Raw genomic sequence first — 19,464 nt, forward strand, 5'->3', positions numbered from 1 at the left:
TATTCAAAGTGTTCTATCTCAATGCACAGAGTATAAAAAAAATAAACCGGATGATCTCGTTGCACTTTTACAGATTGTCAGGTTTGATGTTGTGGCCGTCACTGAATCGTGACTGAAGTATGGTTGTAGTTGGGAGTTGAATGTCCATGGTTACACAATGTATCAGAGGGATAGGAAGGTAGGCTCAGGGGGTGGTGTGGATCTGTTGGTAAACAATGGCATCAAATCATCAGAAAGATGTCACATAGAATCGGAAGATGTTGAATCCTTGTGGGTTGAGCTAAAAAAAACTGCAAAGGTAAAAGGACCCTGATGCAATTTTGTGGAGGCCTCCAGATTACAGATTACAATGGGATATAGAAAAGGCATGTCAAAAGGGCAACATTATGATAGTCATGGGAAATTTTAACATGCAGGTAGATTGGGAAAATCAGATCAGTAACGATCTCAAGAGAGTGAATTTGTTGAATGCCTAAGAGATGGATTTTTAGAGCAGTTTGTCATTGAGCCTACTAGGGGATCAGCTATACTGGATTGGGTGTTATGTAATGAATTGGAGCAATTAGGGAGATTAAGGAAAGTCAAAGCTAATTTTAAAGCAAAAGAGAGGGCATACAACAAAGCAAAAATTAGCAGGAAGGCAGAGAATTGGGAAGCTTTTAAAAACCTACAGAAAACGACTAAAAGAATCATTAGGAGGGAAAAGTTGAAATACAAAAGGGACCTAGCAAGCAATATCAAGGTAGATTTAAAAGAAGCTTTTTCAAGTACAGAAAAAATAAAAGAAATGAGAGTGGATATAGGACAGCTAGAAAATGAGGCCAGAAAAATAATAAAAAAGGACAAGGAGATGGCAGATGAACTAAAATGAGTATGTTGCATCAGTCTTCACTGTGGAAGACACTAACAATGTGCTGGGTTTTGAAGGGTGTAAGGGAAAAGAACAGTTACTATTACAAGGCAAAAGGTGCTCAAAAAGCTGAAAGACCTAAAGGTGCATATGTCACCTGGACCAGATGAACTGCACCCTAGGGTTGTGAAAGAGGTATCAGTAGAGATTGTGGAGGAATTAGTAATGATCTTCCAAGAATCATTGGGCTCTGGCATGGTTCCGGAGGACTGGAAAATTAGAAATGTCACTCCACTCTTTAAGAAAGGAGGAAGGCAGCAGAAAGGAAATTATAGACCAGTTTGCCTGACCTCAGTGGTTAGGAAGATGTTGGAGTCAACTGTTAAGGATGAGGTTATGGAGTACTTGGTGACACAGGACAAGGTAGGACAAAGTCAGCATGGTTTCCTGACGAGAAAATCTTGCCAGATGAACCTTTTGGAATTCTTTGAGGAATTACAAGTGGATAGACAAAGGGGATTCAGTGGATGTTGTATATTTGGACTTTCAGAAGGCCTTTCACAAGGTGCCACACATGAGGCTGCTTACCAAGATAAGAACCTACAGTATTACAGGAAAGTTACTGGTATGGTTAGACCATCAGCTGATTGGTAGGAGGCAGTGAGTGGGAATAAAAGGATCTTTTTTCTGGTTGACTGCCAGTGACTAGTGGTGTTCCGTTGGGGTTGGTGTTGCGACCGCTTCTTTTTATGCCTTGTATCAATGATTTAGATGATGGAATAGATAGTTTTGTTGGCAAGTTTGCAGATGACACAAGGATTGGTGGAGGGACAGGTAGTATTGAAGAAACAGGAAGGCTGCTGAAGGACTTTGACAGATTAGGACAATGGGCAAGAAAGTGGCAAATTAAATACAATGTTGGAAAATGCATGGTCATGCACTTTGGTAGTAGAAATAAATGCACAGACTCTTTTCTGAAACAGGAGAAAATCCAAAAATCTGAGATGCAAAGGGACTTGGGAGTCCTTGAGCAGAGCACCCTAAAAGTTACCTTGCAGGTTAAGTTGGTGGTGAGGATGGCAAATGCAATGTTAGCATTCATTTCAAGAGGTCTCGAATACAAGAGCAGGGATGTGATGCTGAGGCTTTATAAGGCACTGGAGAGGCCTCACCTTGAGTATTGTGAACAGTTTTGGGCTCCTTGTCTGAAAAAAGCTGTGCTGGCATTGGAGAAGGTTCAGAGGAGCTTCACAAGGACGATTCCAAAAATGGAAGGGTCATCATACAGTATGAGGAATGTTTGATGGCTCTGTGTCTGTACTCACTGGAATTCAGAAGGATGAAGAGGATTCACAATGAAATCTTTCAAATATCGATAAGGACTAGACAGAGTAGATGGGGAAAGGGCCTTTCCCATGATGGGAGAGTCTAGGACAAGAGGGCACAGCCTCAGGATAGGGGGGCATTCATTTAAAACAGAGACGTGGAGAAATTTCTTTCGCCAGAGGGTGGTGAGTTTGTGGAATTTGTTACCACAGGCAGCTGTGGAGGCCCGGTCGTTGGGTGAACTTAAAGTGGAGATTGATAGGTTCTTAACTGGACACGGCATCAGAGGTTACGGGTAGAAGGCCGGGGAGTGGGTTTGAGGAGGAGAAAAAAAGGATCAGCCACTATTAAATGGCAGAACAGACTCAATGGCCTAATTCTGCACCTATGTCTTATGGCCTTATGGTGCTAGTGATGTTTTGGTTTGAAACCTTTTATCAGGACTCCTGGTTCTGAGCTGAATCATCAACAATTCCTTCACTCCACCCCACAGACGCTGCTCAACCCACCACAGATTGTGTTTGGTTATAATTCCTTAAGCCAATAAATGTTGAACTGCTCCCACAACCTGTGGGTTCACCTTCAAAGACTCTTCATCACATGGTCTGGATATTTATTGCTTATTTATTTATTATTATTATTATTTCTTTCTTTTTGTATTTGCACAGTCTGTTGTCTTTTGCACACTGGTTGAACACCAAAGTTGGATGTTCTTTCATTGATTCTGTTAGTTATTACTCTATAGATTTATTGAGAATGCCCATAAGAAAATGAATCTGAGTTGTATATGGTGACATATATGTACTTTGAAAATAAATTTACTCTGAACATAGAAGCAGAATTAGGTCAGCCTATAGAATCTGTTCCAACATTCTATCATGGAGGCACACACAAAATGCTGTTGGAATTCAGCAGGCTAGATTTTTCAGGACAAGGCCCTTCATCGGGACTGTGATGGAGGGTCTCGGCCTGTTCACCCTTTTCCATAGATGCTGCCTGGCCTGCTGAGTTCCTCCAGCATTTTGCTTGTGATGCCTGGATTTCCAGCAACTGCAGATTTGCTCACCTTCTATCACTCTCAACCCATTCCTCTTCATTCACCCCATAAACTCTTACCAAAACGAATTTATCAACCTCCAATGATCTGGCTTTGCCAGCCCTCTGTGGCAATGAATTCCACAGATTCACCAGCCTCCGGCTAAAGAAATGCCACCTCATCTCTGTCCCCAAGGGACATCCCTGGATTCTGAAGTTGTACCCTCTGGTCCTAGACTTCCCCTCTAAGAAACATCCTCTGCACATCCACTCTATCTAGGCCTTTCAATATTCAATATGTTTCAATGAGATCTCCCCTTATTCTTCTGAAGTCCAGCAAGAACAGGCCCAGAGCCATCAAACAGTCATACGTTAACCCTTTCATTCCAGGGATCATTCTCATGAATCTCCTCTAGACCCTCTTCAATCCGATGCCAGCACAATCTCTCTTAGATAAGGGGGCCAAACTGCTCACAATACTCCAAATATGTTTTAACCAGTGTCTTCTAAGGCCTCAGCTTGACATCTTTAACAATGAATTCAACAATAATCTGCTTGGAAGGAAATATGCCATCTTTTTTTTGGAATTAGAAGTAATTTATTATTGCTGCATGCACTGAGATGCAGTGAAAAGCTATATCTTTTGCTCAGTCTGCGGTATTTGAGACTCCAGAAGCCACCAAGGTGATTAATTCTGCACATCATTAATGCAGATGGGGGGGGGGAAGAGCTTAACTGGGATGCTAATTGTACTTCACGAGTTGTCTGCCATAAAGCTAATGTTCAGTGAACTATAGTTGTAAGCACATTATCACCCAGTTGTGGGTGGCTTGAGTGCTGTGGTGTGAAAAGGTAACAATAAATTATCTGCAACGACAACTTTTCACTTTCCCTTTCACAGCTCTACGCACTACGCCGTCTGTCAACAGCTGGAGGTTTCAACTTCCTCCCCATTTGTGATTCCGCTGTACCCAGCTCCTACCTTCTGCCAACTTTCATTGCATACTTGTGTCTTGTCTTGAAAACTAACGAACCTTCATTGAGGAAACATGCACAAAATGCTGCAGGAACACAGCAGGCGAGCTGAGATACAGCACAGAATGGGTCCTTCCGGCCCCTCGAGTTGCGCCGCCCAGCATTCCCCCAATTTAATCTGAGCCTAATCACAATGACAACTTACAACGACCTACCAACTGGTACATCTTTGGGCGGTGGGAGGAAACCGGAGCGCCCGGGGGAAACCCACGCGGTCACGGGGAGAACGTACAAACTCCTTACAGGCCGCACCGAGAATTGAACGCAGGTCACCTACACTGTAAAGTGTTGTGCTAACCACTTTGCTACCATGTCACCAAAGTTATGACACTTCACATTCAAGTTTATTGTCATTTATGTACACCACCAAACGAAACAGCATTCCTCCAAAACAAGGTGCACAATATAGTACATAAAACTCACATATAACACAGGAATATTAACACAAATAAATGAATAATAAAATATATTCATTCCAGAACATTGACGTTTAACATAAGGCACACTTACGACACAAGTTAAAAAGTAAACAGCAAAATGCGACTGACACTTCATACGTGATGAGATCAGGGTTGTGGCAGAGTGTTTAATAATCTTACGGCCTGGAGGAAAAAGCTGTATCCCATCCTAACAGTCCTTGTCCTAATGCTATGGTATCTCCTGCCTGATGGTACAGGGTCAAAGAGATCGTGGGACAATCTAGCGATCATCTCACTACACGTCAATGCGAGGGAGCTATGAGTTTTAGCTGGGTGCCAGTAACGGCTGAAAATCAGATACACAGAGGTTGGAATTCAAACATAAAAGCGGAAATTGCTGGCAACACTCCAGTAGGTCAGGAAACAGCTGGAGAAAGGAAAAACAAGTTAACGCTTCAGGTTGAAGATCTGTCATCATTCCTGGGAAAGAGAGAAAAACACATTAGTTGAAAGTTGAAGAAAAGGTGGGAAAAGGGTGGAGAGGACCAGGGAAAGAAATCTAATAGGGCGAGATCAAGGTTGCCACACATATGTATTTATTGGTCATCTGGCTGACGGGTTAAAGTTCTTGGGAGGAAAGAATAAAAAGGGAGCTGGGGGAGCAGCTGGAGAATGATAATACAGGGAAAAAGAAGTATTAAACAACAAGCAAGAGAAAATACACAGATTGTTGAGGTCGGTAACATCTGCAGATTCACAGAAAATGCTGGTAGAACTCAGCAGGCCAGGCAGCGTTCAGGGAAAAGAGTACAGTCGACATCTCGAGCCGAGACCCTTCAGTAGGACTGCAGAAAAAAAGCTGAAGAGTAGATTTGAAAGGTGGAGGGGGGGCGGGGGGAGACAGAACCACAAGGTGATCGGTGAAACCAGGAGGGAGAGGGATGAAGTAAAGATCTGGGAAGTTGATTGGTGACAGAGATACAGGGCTGGAGAAGGTGAAATCTGATAGAAGAGGACAGAAGCCATGGAAGAAGAGAGGGGAGGAGTAACAGAGGGAGGTGATGGGCAGGCAATGAGAAAAGGTGAGAGAGGAAAAAGGGGATGGGGGATGGTAGGGGATTATCACCAGAAGTCCAAGAAATTGATGTTCATGCTATCAGGTTGGACACTCACAGGTGGGGTGTCACCTCAATTGGGAGGACTGTTTGGGGCCCTGAATGCTAGTGAGGGAGGAGGTTTTTGGGGTAAGTGTGGCACTCGTTCCACTTGCGAGGGTAAGTGCCAGGAGGGAGATCAGTGGGGAGGGACAAATGAACAAGGGAGTAGTATAGGGAGCGATCCTTCTGGAAAACAGAAAGTGGGGACACTCAACATGTGAGTCTGTTGGGGTCACATACTGTGTCTGGTGCTCCCGGTCTAGCCTCCTGTATATCAGTAAGACCCAACATAGACTGGGAGACCACTTCGCCGAGCACCTATACTACATCCGCCGGGAGAAGCGGGATATCCCAGTGGCCACTCATTTTAATTGCACTTCCCATTCCGATATGTCAATCCATGGCCTCCTCTACTGTCATGATGAGGCCACACTCAGGTTGGAGGAACAATACCTTATATTCCATCTGGGTGGCCTCCAATCTGATGGCATGAACATCATTTTTCAAACTTCTGGTAATGCAACCTCCCCCCTTCACCATAGCCCAACCCCTTTTCTCTCTCTCACCTCATCTTCCTGCCTGCCTATCGCCTCCCTCTGATGCCCCTTCCCCGTTTTTTTTTTCCATGGCCTTCTGTCCTCTCCTATTAGATTCCCCCTTCTCCAACCCTGTATCTCTCTCACCAATCAACTTCCCAGCTCCTTACTTCATCTATCACCTTGTGTTTCTCCTTCCCCTCTACCCCGCCTTTTAAATCTATTCCTCATCTTTTTATCTCCAGTCTAGCTGAAAGGTCTCGGCCCGAAACATCAACTGTACTCTTCTCCCTAGCTGCCGCCTGGCCTGTTGAGTTCCTCCGGCATTTTGTGTGCTTAATGTTAAATGATACACGATGCAAAGCTGTAAGATGTGTCTAGCAGGTCATATCATGCTAATGCAGAGACGAAAAAAATTGACCCAACATCACAGATGAACGACTCACACAAGAAGATCAGAGTGATGGAGTTATACAGCACAAAACCAGGCCTCTCAGCCCAATTCATCCATGCCAACCAAGCTGTCAACCTAAGCTAGTCCTATTTTCCTGTATTTGGCCAATAGCCATCTAAATCTTTCCCAATCATGTGTATGTCTAAATGTCTACTAACATTCTAATTCTACAACTTTTAGAGTAGGTCACATGGTCAGCACAACATTATGGGCTGAAGGGCCTGTAACGTGCTGTAAATTTTCTATGTTCTACGTTCCTCTGGCAGTTCATTCCACTGCTCTGTCCAGGAGGAGAAGAGGTAAAAGCCAGTTGTGGCCATGCAATGTTGAGCAGGGTAGTGGTGGTGGTGAGGTGGGGGGGGGTTGACACTTGCATGCAACCCAAAACAATCTCTGCTGATTTGGTTTGATGCAAACAACGCATTTCACTGTATGTTTAGATGTACATCTGACAAATAAAGCTAATTTTTAAATTGTTAAATCAATTACTCTGCACTAAATCAAAAGTATCTGACAAACTACAGAAGTTTTGCTGATGGTCCAAAAAGGCCACAGAACAAATTACCTTCATTTAGTTCAGGTCAGTACAGTTGCAGCAGTGTGTCCTAACTGCAAGATGCACTGCAACAACACACCAAAGTTCCTAAGACAGCACATTCTAGACCCACAACCACTACCATCTGGAAGGATGAGAGCAGCAGATACCTGGGAAATCCCCCTGCAAGTCACTCACCATCCTGACTTGGAAGCATATCACCATTCCTTCTTTGTTGCTGGGTCAAAATCATGGAACTCCCTCCCTAACAGCACTGCAGGTGTACCTACAGATCAGGGACTGCAGCGGTTCAAGATGGCAACTCATCACCACCTTCTCAAGGGCAACTGGGGATGGGCAATAAATGCTGGCTTAGCTGGAGATGCCCACATCCCAGATATGAATAAATTTTTAAAGATTAGCTCAGGTACATAATTTCCTCTCCAGTCAAGAGCCCTAGCAAAACCTCCCCCTCCCACCTCCCCCGTAACATTTGCATCCCTAGATGCTTGTGTGACTAAGAGGCATTGCTGCTCAGCAGGAACACAAAATCCACTGAGTAACCTGCAGTGACCTGAGGAATGAAAAACAAATACAGTAACTGTCTGGTTGTTCTTTGTGATGAGAAGCATCAGTCAGCCTTGCCTTGGACATCATCAACCCACAGGGACACCGACCCTTAGGAGAGTCGGCTTAAGCTTAAGGAAAGATTTCGAAGCAGTTAAGCCAAGCACATCAATCCCAGTGCCAGAAGGCTCAGTGACCGCGTAGTGCAGACACAGGAAACTGGCAAAACACAGGCAGAGAGGATGAAAAGGTCAGACCTCCCCCATGCTCCTGACAGAGCTGATCAGGAATACAAAGGCCATAATGGATTCATAATTGCTTACAAATAGGAATATTTGTAAAGAAACTAATAACATGCTCTCGGGGAAAAGCAGGACCTTGTGATAAAATGGATGGCCTAAGAGATGGCCAAGGACTCTAGGCGATAGGGCTTCCAGAGTGCTTCAGATGCCTAACTCACAACTCCGCAAACAGATCCTTTACTCCCAGATGAAGGAACATCAGTGAGTCCCTGATGGGCAAAGGAAAAGCATCGAGTATAACATCAAAATTAGCCTGACGAAATCCAGCGTTACATCTAACAACTGGAAAGGCATTGCATTCAATGGAAGGAGATCCGTTCAAGAGGGAGTTGCACTACATGACAACAACCTCCCCTGGGCCACAGAACTAGCTCACACTGCATCAGAATATGTGGATCCTCAATCGGCCTCTACAGCCAGCTGAGGACCCACCACCAATGAATAATGTCTCACTTCTTAATGCATGCATTACTAAATGACAATAAAAGAGGACTACGTGTCTTCATAATCTAACAGACAACCCCCGTAGAGAACATCTTACGCAACTTGAGTGGCTACATGACTGCTACAAAACAGAGTCAGGGTCTTGAACATGACAGGATTGCAGTCTGAAGTGAATGAGGTCAGCAATTCCGGAGCAGGAAATCCTTTTCAGAAACTTTGAGCTTGCAGTGCAGGACAATTGTCACTTTGTGGCTACGGCCATGTTCTACCATGAGCTAGAGTTCTCTTCCTCAAATAAATTCCGCTTCAGTTCCTCCAGGGCAAATCGTTCTTTATTCAAACAACACAGGCTACTGAATCTCAACGAGTTCTTCACAGTTAGTAATCTTAAACTGTTAATTAACTTAGTGGCCACTTTATCAGGAATTTCTTGTAAAGTTGCCACTGCGTGTATGGCCGTGGTCTGCTCCTGCGGCTCTCCTGCAGCAGCCCATCCACTTCAAGGTTCAATACATTGTGCATTCAGAGATGCTTTTCTGCACACCATTGTTGTAATCTGTGGTTATCTGAGTTACTGTTGTCTTCCGGTCATCTTAAACCAGTCTGGCCATTCTCCTCTGACCTCGCTCTTTTTCAAGACATTTATGCCCCACAGAACTGCCACTCACTGGATTTTCATTTTGGCACCATTCTCTGTAAACTCTAGAGGCTGTTGTACTTACAATTGAAGTCAGAAGTTTACATATACCTTAGCCAAATACATTTAAACTCAGTTTTTCACAATCGCTTACATTTACTCCTAGAAAACGTTCCCTGGTCAGTTAGGATCACTACTTTATTTTAAGAATGTGAAATGTCAGAATAATAGTAGAGAGAATGATTTATTTCAGCTTTTATTTCTTTCATCACTTTCCCAGTGGGTCAGAAGTTTACATACACTTTATTAGTATTTGGTAGCATTGCCTTTAAATTGTTTAACTTGGGTCAAACATTTTGGATTGCCTTTCGCAAGCCTCTCACAGTTAAGTTGCTGGAATTTTGTTCCATTCCTCTGGACAGAACTGGTGTAACTGAGTCAGGTTTGTAAGCCTCCTTGCTCACACACGCTTTTTCAGTTCTGCCCACAAATTTTCTATCGGATTGAGGTCAGGGCTTTGTGATGGCCACTCCAACACCTTGACTTTGTTGTCCTTAAGCAATTTTGTCACAACTTTGGAGGTATGCTTGGGGTCATTGTCCATTTGGAAGACCCATTTGTGACCGAGCTTTAACTTCCTGGCTGATGTCTTGAGATGTTGCTTCAATATATCCACATAATTTTCCTTCCTCATGATGCCATCTATTTTGTGAAGTGCACCAGTCCCTCCTGCAGCAAAGCACCCCCACAACATGATGCTGCCACCCCCATGCTTCACGGTTGGGATGGTGTTCTTCGGCTTGCAAGCCTCACCCTTTTTCCTCCAAACATAACGATGGTCATTATGGCCAAACAGTTCAATTTTTGTTTCGTCAGACCACAGGATATCTCTCCAAAAGATAAGATCTTTGTCCCCATGTGTACTTGCAAACTGTAGTCTGGCTTTTTTATGGCGGTTTTGGAGCAGTGGCTTCTTCCTTGCTGAGCAGCCTTTCAGGTTATGTCAATATAGGACTCGTTTTACTGTGGATATAGATACTTGTCTACCTGTTTCCTCCAGCATCTTCACAAGGTCCTTTGCTGTTGTTCTGGGATTGATTTGCACTTTTCGCGCCAAAATACGTTCATCTCTAGGAGGCAGAATGCGTCTCCTTCCTGAGTGGTATGACGGCTGCGTGGTCCCGTGGTGTTTATACTTGCGTACTATTGTTTGTACAGATGAACGTGGTACCTTCAGGCGTTTGGAAATTGCTCCCAAGGATGAACCAGACTTGACATCATTTTCTGACCTCAATCCGATAGAAAATTTGTGGGCAGAACTGAAAAAAAAGTGTGCGAGCAAGGAGGCTTACAAACCTGACTCAGTTACACCAGTTCAGTCTGGAGGAATGGAACAAAATTAAAGCAACTTACTGTAAGAAGCTTGTGGAGGGCAACCCAAAATGTTTGACCTAAGTTAAACAACTTAAAGGCAATGCTACCAAATACTAACAAGGTGTATGTAAACTTCTGACCCACTGGGAAAGTGATGAAAGAAATAAAAGCTGAAATTAATTATTCTCTCTACTATCATTCTGACATTTCACATTCTTAAAATAAAGTAGTGATCCTAACTGACCTAAGACAGGGAATGTTTTCTAGGATTAAATGTCAGGAATTGCGAAAAACTGAGTTTAAATGTATTTGGGTAAAGTGTATGTAAACTTCTGACTTCAACTGTATCCTTTGGCTAAATTAGCAGACCAAATCAACCTTTGAAAATACCCAATCACTTGGCCTGCACAGCCATCCATAGCAATGAATTCCACTGATTCACCACCGTCTAGCTAAAGAAATTTCTCCTTATCTCTGTTATAAAGGAACATCCTTCTATTGTGAGGCTGTGCCCCATTGGTCCTAAGTTTCCCCACTATAGAAAATATTCTCTTCACATTCTCTCAATCAAGGCCTTTCAACATTCGATAGGTTTCAACTAGGTCATCCCTCATTCTTCTGAATTCTAGTGAATATTTCATGTCAAATTCCATGGCATATTTCCCTGGCAATGAGCACAAAAGGTACTCCAACCACTCACCTCTTGGCTCTCCTTGCCCTGACTTGAACCAAATATCTTGTGATCAAGGCTATCCAGGGAGTTACTGGAATCAGATCTGTCAAAGCAATGGCGATCCAGGACTTCCAATGTGTGCAAGACTTTACTGATTGTAAAACCTATAAGAAAGATAAAATGGAAGGAGCAAGAAAAAGCACACATTATTAAATGGAACCTGTTTTCTTTTTTTGCACTGCTTAATTAATTTAACCTTTTTAACAAACACATTTACTTTAATGTACAGCTTTTATTATGTATTGCAATGTACTACTATTGTATAATAACAAATTTCATGACACGTGCCAGTGATAGCAACTGGTTCTGATTCTGAAATCTTCAGCCACACAGACTAGAAACATGGGTAGCAAACCAATGGTACATGAGCCCAAGATGGCACACACAAAAATTTTATCAGCACGGTTTAGCATGGACTGTCGCCTTTGATTATTTAAACCCCATCCATTTTTTAAAAGATTATCTTTCCTGCCAAATAAAGAGGTAGATTTTTTTTTACAACCCAAAAGCAACGAGATGTCTTATGTTGGCTTGGTGGCAGCCAGACAGCTGCGCTAACACATGATGTTGGATGATTTGCGTTGGAAAATCCTCACAGACGTGGTGTATGCATCAGTATTTGGATAGTTACAACACTAGTTATTTTTCAATTTTCTTCTTCATCATCATCATCAGGTGCCATGCCCAGTTTGGGCTTTGACTGCCATGGACCACACACTACTGTTTCGGGTCAAGTGGATCAATTCATTGGTATTCATTTCCAGTTCTCTGGCTGCTGTCTCCATCATCATTTGTCTTTGTCTTCCTCTTGCTTTCTTCCCTTCAATCTTTCCCATAATTACCGTGCATTCTAACTCCTCTTTCCTAATCACGTCCAATGAAGTTACGTTGCCTTTTCATGATCTCATACATTATTTCTCTTTTTGTGTTTGCTCTGTTCATGACATCCTCGTTAGATATTCATTTCCTCCATGATATTCTTTGCGTCCTCCTCAAAAACCATATCTCTGCTGCTACAATTCGTTTCCTCATGTTACTAGATATTGTCCAACATTCTGAGCCATATATAACGTAACTGAATAAACGTAACATTTCAGTACTCTGAGGCGGGTTGTCATGCCTAGTTTAGTATCGGTCAGTATACTCTTCATTCTCGTAAAGGTGTCTTTTGCCATCCCTATTCTCTTTTTGATGTCCATGTGGCACCTGCCATCTGATGTCACCCAGCTTCCTAAGTAGCAAAAGTTCTGTACTTGTTTTATGTCTTCCCCATTTATCCTCAGCCTACAGATAGGATTCTCCTTCTTTTTGGATATCACCATACATTCTGTTTTTTTTGCAATTGATAGATAGACCCATTTTTGCACTTTCTTCAACAATTATATCAATTAAGTTTTGTAGTTCTTCCTCTGTACTTGCAATTAACACAGTGTCATCTGCATATCTGAAATTATTGATGTTTTCACCGCCAACTTTGATTCCCAAGATGTCTCATTTTTTGTAATATTGTTTCACTGTACACATTAAATAAATCGGGGAGAAAATGCACCCCTATCTAACGCCTCTCTAGATTTTCATAAACTGACTCACTTCTCCATCTATTCTTACAGTGGCAGTTTGTTCCCAGTACAGATTTCTGATTAGGTGGAGGTCTTTCGAATCTAGATCTAGAGTTTTCTGTAATATTTCAAATAACTTATTGTGCTTCACTTTATCGAATGCTTTTGTGTAGTCGATAAAACAAACAAATCTTTTGCACTTGAATAGCTCGTTCTGATTGTATCCTTAACATCAATATTGTGTTTCTTGTACCTTTGTCTTTCACAAAACTACATTGTTCTTTACCTATTTCAGCTTGTATCTTACTTTTAGCTCTTGTCATCAAGATTCTTACAAGTATCTTGGTGATATGACTCAATAAACTTATGGTCCTATGTAACTCACATTCTATTGCTCCAGGTTTCTTAGGAAGAGTGATATGTACTGTTTTTTCCATCTCTTCTGGTATTATTCCAGTCTCATAAATGTCATAGGTTAAATCAGTAAGTTTTTCAATTCCACAATCTTCAAGGGTGATAATTTGTTCTATTACTAATTCATCAGGACCTGCTGCCTTTCCTTTCTTCATCTTATTTATTGCATTATGAACTTCAGATTTTAAAATATTTGGACCTTCAATGTTTTTCTTAATTTCTGGTTTTTCGCCTCAACAAACAATTCCTGAATATACTCAGTCCATCTGTTCATAATCTCATCTTTTTCCATGATAATGGTACCGTCCTTTGCTTTCAAACATCCACCTGAAGAACAAGGATCTTTTTAACCAGTGAAAAAAACTTTTTCACCCAGAGAGTGGTGGATATATGGAATGATCTGCCCCAGAAGGCTGTGGAGGCTAAGTCTCTGGATGCTTTCAAAAAAAAGATGGATAGAGCTCTTAAAAGATAGTGGAATCAAAGGTTATGGGGATAAGGCAGGAACTGGATACTGATAGTGGATGATCAGCCATGATCACAGTCAATGGCGGTGCTGGCTCGAAGGGCCGAATGGCCTACTCCTGCACCTATTGTCTATTGTCTATTGATATTCTTGATTTGTTGATGTAACCTTTTTGGATCAGTAATAAGGATTCTTTCTATTTGCTCACATTCCTGGTTTAATCTTTGGCTTTTTGACATAAGTTTTTAACATTTTTATCTAAGGACTTATATTCTATAGGATTTGCTTTCTTCCGTCTCCTTTCTTCCATTAGATCTTTGATTTAATCTGTTATCCATTTATTCTTTGTGCTTTGTGCTTTTTTCTTTTTTAGGAATCACTGACTTTGCTGATTCTACCAAGGCATTTATTAGACAGTTAAATTTCATTTCTACATGATTGCTATCATCTTCAACAGATTCTATTCTAGACTTTGGGATCTATTCCTTACTTCAATTGTAAATTTTTGTATTAAGTTTTCTTCTTTAATTAATTGCAAGTAGTCAAGGGATTGTTCAGGTCTTTGCTTCTTTAGTTTTTTAAGTTTTACTTTTACATGACATACTACAGGGTCACTATTACAGTCTGCACGTGAATATGTTTTGCATTGAGTCACTGAGTTTCTAAATCTTTGGTTTATAGTAATAAAGTCAATTTGATTTCTAGTGTTATCACCTGGACTTTTCCAGGTCCATAAGCGTGTTGAATGGTTTTTAAAGTAGGTATTCATAATGACCTGATTATTCATCTTGCACCATTCTACCCATTTCTCACCTCTTTCATTTCTTTCCCTTAGTCCAAATTTTCCTATGGTATTTCCATCAGCACCTTGTCCTACTTTAGCATTTAGATCTCCCATGACAATAACAATATCTTGAGATTTGCTCTTCATAGAATTTATCTACATCATTTGTTCCATCTGTCGTTGGTGCATATACCTGTATAATTGCTAAATCAAATGGTTGTCCTCTGGATCTAACAAGGAGCACTCTTTCTGATATTGCCCAATGTCCTAAAACACTTTTTGCCATGTTTTCATCCATAAGAATTCCTACTCCATTAGTATGGGATGTTCCAGAAGAATAAATTAGTGTTTTATTTCTATTCTGACATGTTCCAGCACCTATCCAATGAACTTCGCTAATTCCCATGATGTTAATCTTTAGTCTTTCTATTTCATTTATCACATTGTCCAATCTTCCTGCTCGATATAGGGTTCTTACATTCCAAGTGGCAATAATTTTCTTTTGTGTTACTTGAATTTTATGAGCAGTAGCTTGATGACGGTCGGGGATCCCCTGCTGACCAGAATCAATCCTACCGAGCGAAGCATCTTCAGAATTGTGTTGAAGATCATCCTGACGCTGTTGTTGTGTGATATATTTTGTGAGTTTGACCATGGTTTTCTTAGCAAATAGATTCTAGGAAACCTAGTACCTAGCAACAGTGGTTTGCTATTCCCTACTGTTGAGCGAACTAAAGAAACCGCCATTTCTCTTCCTAAATGTTCATCCAAATTTTCTTCTTAAAAGATTAATATTAATTACTTTGAACAGATTTTTGAAAATGCTTCATTTATTTCACTTTGACTCTATTACACTTTTATTAAGAGTGAAGCCATTAATAGACATAAATAAGTAACATGACTCATCCATTTTCCTTAAAATAGTTCAGAATTATTGTTAATAATTCATTAATCAATGATAACCTCTGCTCAAAATTACAGTGACATATGAGAGAATTTTCAGATTATTTCCCTGCATGAAAAGTCTTGGGTTAATTATTCAATTTTGATGATTTACAACCTCTATACACTTCCCACCCACATTCTGAACCCAGCAACAATAGGGTTTGTTCATTATGTGCCACGTCCTATGATGTGGGCAATCATAGTCTTTCAGTGACCACGAGTGTTCCTAGCAAATTTTTCTACAGAAGTGGTTTGCCATTGCCTTCTTCTGGGCAGTGTCTTTACAAGACAGGTGACCCCAGCCATTATCAATTCTCTTCAGAGATTGTCTGGCTGGTGTCATTGATCAACTAACCAGCACTTGCGATCTGCACCAGTTGCTCATACAACCAACCACATGTGCTCCGATGGCTTCTGATTGGAGGACTAAGCAGCTGCTACACCTTGCTGAAGGGTGACCTGCAAGCTAGCAGAGGGAAACAGTGGCTTACACCTCCTTTGATAGAGAAGTATCCCCACCCCACCACCAGGATGATTAGCTGAAAATGGAACTGAACACCAAGAACACTGCTTGGACATTCCTTGTAGTGGAGGTAGGAAGTGAGACAGGTCTAACCAAGATGAGATTTTCCTGAAATATCAGTGGATTACCCTGCAGGGAGACTATTCTCCAGAGTCTGAAAGCAAGGCGATTTCATTGTAATATACACAGTTCCTGCAAGATCAGATTTGGGAGAGATAGGGGTGATGGCTTCATTAGGTTGTGGGGTCAGTAGCAAGGCAGGAGGTAGTCTCGAAACAAGTCAGCCATTTCTGACGGAAACCAGAAAATTCTTCACCCAGATGGTAGAGCAACTTTGGAATTTGCTTACCCAAGAGGGCTGTGGAGGATCAGACTTTGAGTAGGTTCAAGAGAGAAATTGACTGTGAGATAATAAATCCTGATCTCGGTACATGAAGACCAAGAAGGACACCATTTTAATTGGGACACCGCGGAGGTTCTGACGCAGGCAAACACAAAGCAGGCACGAGAATTGTTAGAAGCATAGTTGTCTTCTGATAACTCCATAAACAAATTTATCGAAATAGACGCCATCTGCAAACCCTTAAGAGGCAAAGAAACTCAAAAGCTAATAGAACTCAAAGGTCAACTGAAGGGGTAGCTAATCAGGACCGAGGCAAGTGACCAGGGACCTATATAAATGCAAGCACTTCCAGAGAGAAACACCAACTACTGCGCACTGAGGATGTCACCTTGACTGGTGACGAAACATCTGGAAGGTAATTGCCGAGCTCAGCGAACACCACAACATCACACATAATGAACCCTAATGTTTCCAACTGAGCAAAACAAGACAGGGAGAAGGCAAGAGAATGGGTCTGAGAGAGATAATAAATCAGCCATAATCAAATGCTACAACAAACTCAATAGGACAAATGACCAAATTCTGCTCCTATGTTTTATGGTCTTTATCTGCACTGCACTGTTTTGGTAGCATTTACACTTTATTCTGCATTGTTACTATTTTACCTTATTCTAGCTCAATGGTTTGATCTGTATAAACAGTATGCAAAACAAGCAGTATCTTGGTATTTGTGACAATAATAGACCAATACCAACAATAAAAAAGCTTTTTCTTCACTGTCCTGTACAATTTATATTCTGTATGTTGTCAGTACTTACGTGCCTGTGTTGTGCTACGAGTAACTTTTTCATTGTGCCTGTACCTCACTGTGCTTCTACATATGACAACAGTAACCTCGTATGGCAACCTTGCACTCATCATCAGTAAGACCAAGGAATTGGTTGTGGATTTCAAGAAGGGGAGGTCGAGGGAACACACACCAGTCCTCACCGACGGATCAGAAGTGGAAAGGATGAGCAGTTTCAAGCTCCTGGGTGTCAACATCTCTGGAGATCTGTCCTGGGTCCAACGTATCAAAGCAGTTACAAAAAAAAAGGCAATACAGTAGCTATATTTCATTAGGACTTTGAAGAGATTTGGTACGCCAGTACAGACTCCAGCAAATTTCTATAGATGTACCATGGAGAGCATTCTAATTGGCTACATCACCATCTGGTATTGGGGTGGGGGGGGGGCACTGCAAATTCCACCAGCTCCATCACTTATGCCTGGCCAGCATCGAGGACTTCTTCAAAGGAGATGCCTTAAAAAGGCAGCATACATCATTAAGGACCCCTCTCCCCCAGGAAATGCCCTCTTCTACCATTAAGGATGAGGTACAGGAGCATGAAGTCACACACTCAGCATTTTGGGAACAGCTTCTAACAACAAGAACACTTACTGTGGCATCCCACACGCACACCCCTGATCACCTGGCTGTATTTCCACTCCCAGCATACAGGCAGAGATTAAAGATTGCAGTGCTAATGGTGAGGTCCAAGACTGGATGGTCGAGGGAGGTGGAGGAGTGCCTATAGGACTCTTTGAGTCAGTGGACTGGACAATACTCAGGGATTCATCTTCGAATTTGAATGAATATGCCACAGTTGTCACCAATTTCATCATAACCTGTCTGGATGAGTGTGCACCTTTGAGAACGTACCAGACATACCCAAACCAAAAGCTGTGGATGAACCAGGGGATTCATAATCTGCTGAAGGCTAGATCTGTGACATTTAAGACGAATAATCCAGCAACAATGCAAGAAGTCCAGGTACGACCTACAGAGGCTACCTCAAATATGATAAAACAATTCCAATTTAAATTAGACTCAGAATCAATGCATGTCAGCTCTGGTAGGGTTTGCAGTCCATTACCTCCTACAAGGTGAACCCTGACATCATGAATGACTGTGACGCGTCACACCCAGATAAACTCAATGTCTTTTTTTGTACGCTTTGAAAGGGAGAATAAAACTACACCTGTGCGAATCCCTAAAGCATCTGGTGACCCTGTGACCTCTGTCAAAGTGGCCGACGTCAGAACATCTTTCAAGAGTGTGAAAGGCATCAGGCCCTGATGGTGTACCTGGTAGGGCACTGAAAACCTGTGCCAACCAATGGGAATATTCAAAGGCATCTTCAATCTCCCACTTCTGCAGTCAGAGGACCCAACCTACCTCAACAGACTGCTCTTACAGAACTACTAAGATGAAATACCTACAGCATAGCAGTAAAAATCTTAACCAGGGCACTACATGTTAAAACACTTCAGTGGCTTCTTTATTAGATACCCTCTGTACCTAATAAAGTGACCACTGAGTGTATGTTCATGGTTTTTCCGCTGTGGTCCATCCACTTCAAGGTTTATGTTGATCATTCAGAGATGCTGTTCTGTACACCAATGCTCTAATGCATGTTTATCTGAGTTACTGTCGCCTTCCTGTCAGCCTGAACCAGTCTAGCCATTCTCCTCTGATCTCTCTCATAAACAAGGTGTTTTTGTCCACAGAACTGCCGCTCACTGAATGTTTTTTTTTGTTTTGTATTTGCACCATTCTCTGTAAACTCTAGAGACCGTTGTGCGTGAAAATCCCAGGATATCCAGCAGTTTCTGAGATACTCAAACCACCCCATCTGGCACCAACAATCATTCCACAGTCAAAGTCACTTAAATTACATTTCATCCCCATTCTAATTTTTGATCCATATAACCACTGAACCTCTTGATCGTGTCTGCATGCTTTTATACATTAAGTTGCTGCCACGTGATTGGATGATTAAATATTTGCATTAACGAGTAGGTGTACAAGTGTAAATGGCCACTGTGTGTATTTATAGAGCAACAAACAACCTAGTGGAAGAGCTTAGTGGGTCAAGTATTATTTGTGAGTGGAAAAGAGTTGTCAATATTTTGGGTCAAATGCAGGACTTTGATTCAAATATTAACAATCCCTTTCCTCCCCCAGATGCTGCTCGACCCTGAGT

General features: G+C 41.8%; 1 protein-coding gene across 2 annotated transcripts in view; it reads right to left on the minus strand.

The window, feature by feature from the left end:
• LOC134345137 (mediator of RNA polymerase II transcription subunit 12-like protein) overlaps window positions 1-19,464 on the minus strand; it is a 709,294-nt gene that overhangs the window by 517,820 nt on the left and 172,010 nt on the right. For both annotated transcript variants that reach the window (XM_063045338.1, XM_063045337.1), the window contains exon 11: window positions 11,372-11,508. In XM_063045338.1, the coding sequence (XP_062901408.1) occupies window positions 11,372-11,508 (137 nt within the window). The remainder of the gene's footprint in view (window positions 1-11,371; window positions 11,509-19,464) is intronic.

Source organism: Mobula hypostoma, chromosome 4 (assembly GCF_963921235.1).
Source record: "Mobula hypostoma chromosome 4, sMobHyp1.1, whole genome shotgun sequence".
Taxonomy (NCBI): domain Eukaryota; kingdom Metazoa; phylum Chordata; class Chondrichthyes; order Myliobatiformes; family Myliobatidae; genus Mobula; species Mobula hypostoma.